The following is a 2,553-nucleotide window of genomic DNA, read 5'->3' on the forward strand; positions in this document are numbered from 1 at the left end:
GCCGTGCCGTGCCGTGCCGAGCCGTGTGCGGGGCTGCTGCTGCGAAGCCGACTTTGTAGCTTTTTCTAATGCCTGTGAGATAAATGGCGATGCAGTCGTCGTGCGGTGTAAGGGGCCGGTAATTTCTTAGGTGTCGTTTTCACAATTTCTGTGATTCTTTTTAGCTAAATGATCTGTAATGGGTTTGTGGGGTTTTTTTAGCTGGGATGGAAATTCTACGATGCAGACGATTATCATTCTCCAGAGAATAAAAAGAAGATGGCAGAAGGGATACCACTAAATGATGAGGTACCTTGCACAAACCCTGAAGCGTTTATCTTTGTCACCCCTGGCACATCGTGTTGAAGTAGGTGGTGCTTTATGTAGACTAAGCTGATTGTAAGCATAGGCTGAATTTATTGGTCTGCAGTTGGTATGAGGGGGAGGCTTCTTGTTTACAAAGGATTCTGCATAAAAAAATATTTTCTCAGAACGTGCTCAGTAGCTTAGAAGGGGTTTGATGCTGATTCAGGATTTGTCAGAAAACTCCCTCTACATCAATTTACAGAGTTGCAGCTTTAGATTACGTGCTGCTTCTTTGAGCTAAATACATGAAGACAGAGACGTGTCACCACTCAAGTATATTTAATTGCTTTCGGTCACTGCAGTGATTACTCCACAACCTTCTGTTTTATATGCTCCTGCTTAACATGTGCTTCCTTCCCTTCAGCCTGAACAGATAAAAATGATCCAGTTTAGTTTTAAAATACTTATGACTTCAGACACTTGAGTTAATTAGAAAAGTTACAAGGTGACACCTCTTGAACTTTTTCTGGGAAATCTCTAGAAACATGAAGCTGAACTAGGGAGTTCTTCAAAGCACTCTCTGTAGACTGAAAAAGAAAATTATAGATTCTTGTTAAAAGTTTTAATCTTTTGCTAGTGTCTGGAAGTTCATATAAGCCAGTATGTTGTTTAAAGCAGCACTGTGCAACTGAATGACTAAACCATTGGTGCATGGTGCCCAGCAAGAGGGAAGCAACTCTTCTAAAACACCAGAGGGGCAAAAGTGTGAGAGCCTTCTTGAATGCCAGTGGGAAGTTATTCTGTAGCGAGAGTAACAAAAAGTTGTTGCATTTACTTGTCCCCTTTATAATTTGTTGTGCTCACCCAGCAGTAACGGCACTGAAAGACGAAATGGGAGTAATTGTTTAGTGCTCAGTAGGTATGACAAAAGTTTGTGGGAGCTTAAAATTTAAAATAAGATTATAATGAGAAACTGATCAATCATGCACATTGTGTTTGCCTAAGTACTGAGCAAAGGTCTTGCAAAATTGTGGCTAAGATTGCGTTTATTTGTGATTGCTACTGACATGAAAATGCTGTAATTAAGTTATTGCAGATAACTAAATTTAGATCTGTCCCTGAAAACCTCAACTTTTATCCAAAGCATTATGTATGTATGCCAAGGTACAAGGAAAAAGAAATAACATTTCAGGCTGTACATTTGAACTGGATAATAGAAGCAAGAGAGAAGTTATCTGTCCTTCAAAGATTTACAAGGTGCTGCCTGCATGTAAATACACCTTACTTCCATCAGATAGCTGTAGCTATCTGTAATATAAAAAGTACTATTCCACTAAAAACATCTTCTTGATAATATGCCTAGCACTTCTCGTTAGCCTTCAGACAGTGGTAGCAAATTTACATTAGGAAGAAACAATCAAAACTGAACTTGCTGTACAGTTAGAAAAGGCTCATTTTCATCTGTAGTCATAATGCTTTAGACGTTAGAAGCAATTGTTTCAAATCAATTTCATGAACAATTTTGAACTAACATATTTTCTTTCTAGGACAGGATTCCCTGGCTCTGTGCATTGCATGACGTACTAAGGAGGTAAGAGAACATCTAGCTCTAAGGAGTTTGGGCTAAAGACAAAAAAACGTACAAAAGTATTTTGCCCATTGCATTCCAGAGCAGATATATATGTAGTAGTGTAACACATCCTGCAGGTAGTAAAGCCATTCTGTTTTCACTAATCTAAGTTGTCACAATTGTTGCTGACAGTGAGATAATCCATGAATAATAGTGTTGGGAAAATTGTTGCCAATGATAGTTGTTTTTCTGCCATCTGTAAAAATAATTTCAAGGATCCAGTTCAGTAATAAACCTGACAGTAGCTACTTACAAAGGACATAACTACAAAATACACTGATAATGACAGTAGGATAAAATTTTGTAAGATATTGTCAGTTTGAGTAAGATATAGTATCGGGTTTGCTTGAGAAGCTGATGAAGTACAGGCTGGATGAGAAGACAGTGGGGTGGATTGTCAACTGCCTGAACAGCCAGGGTCAGAGGGTGGTGATCAGTGGCACAGAGTGTAATTGGAGGCCAGTAACTAGCAGTGTACCCCAGAGGTCAATACTGGGTCCCATCCTGTTTAACATCTTCATTACTGATCCGGATGATGGGGTAGAGTGTTCCCTCAGCAAGTTTGCAGAGGACACCAAACTGGGAGGAGTGGCTGATCCAGAGGGACGTTGACAGGCTGTAGAAATGGGCTGACTGGA

At 39.7% G+C, this 2,553-nt stretch overlaps 1 protein-coding gene across 1 annotated transcript in view; it reads left to right on the plus strand.

The window, feature by feature from the left end:
* The first annotated feature begins 207 nt into the window (after positions 1-207).
* IDNK (IDNK gluconokinase) overlaps positions 208-2,553 on the plus strand; it is a 2,828-nt gene continuing 482 nt past the window's right edge. The window contains exons 1-2 of the mRNA XM_010172803.1: positions 208-288; positions 1,833-1,876. Of these exons, the coding sequence (XP_010171105.1) occupies positions 259-288; positions 1,833-1,876 (74 nt within the window). The 5' untranslated portion in view covers positions 208-258. The remainder of the gene's footprint in view (positions 289-1,832; positions 1,877-2,553) is intronic.

The sequence above is a fragment of the Antrostomus carolinensis genome, unplaced genomic scaffold, assembly GCF_000700745.2.
Source record: "Antrostomus carolinensis isolate BGI_N321 unplaced genomic scaffold, ASM70074v2 scaffold31637, whole genome shotgun sequence".
In the NCBI taxonomy this organism is placed as follows: Eukaryota; Metazoa; Chordata; class Aves; order Caprimulgiformes; family Caprimulgidae; genus Antrostomus; species Antrostomus carolinensis.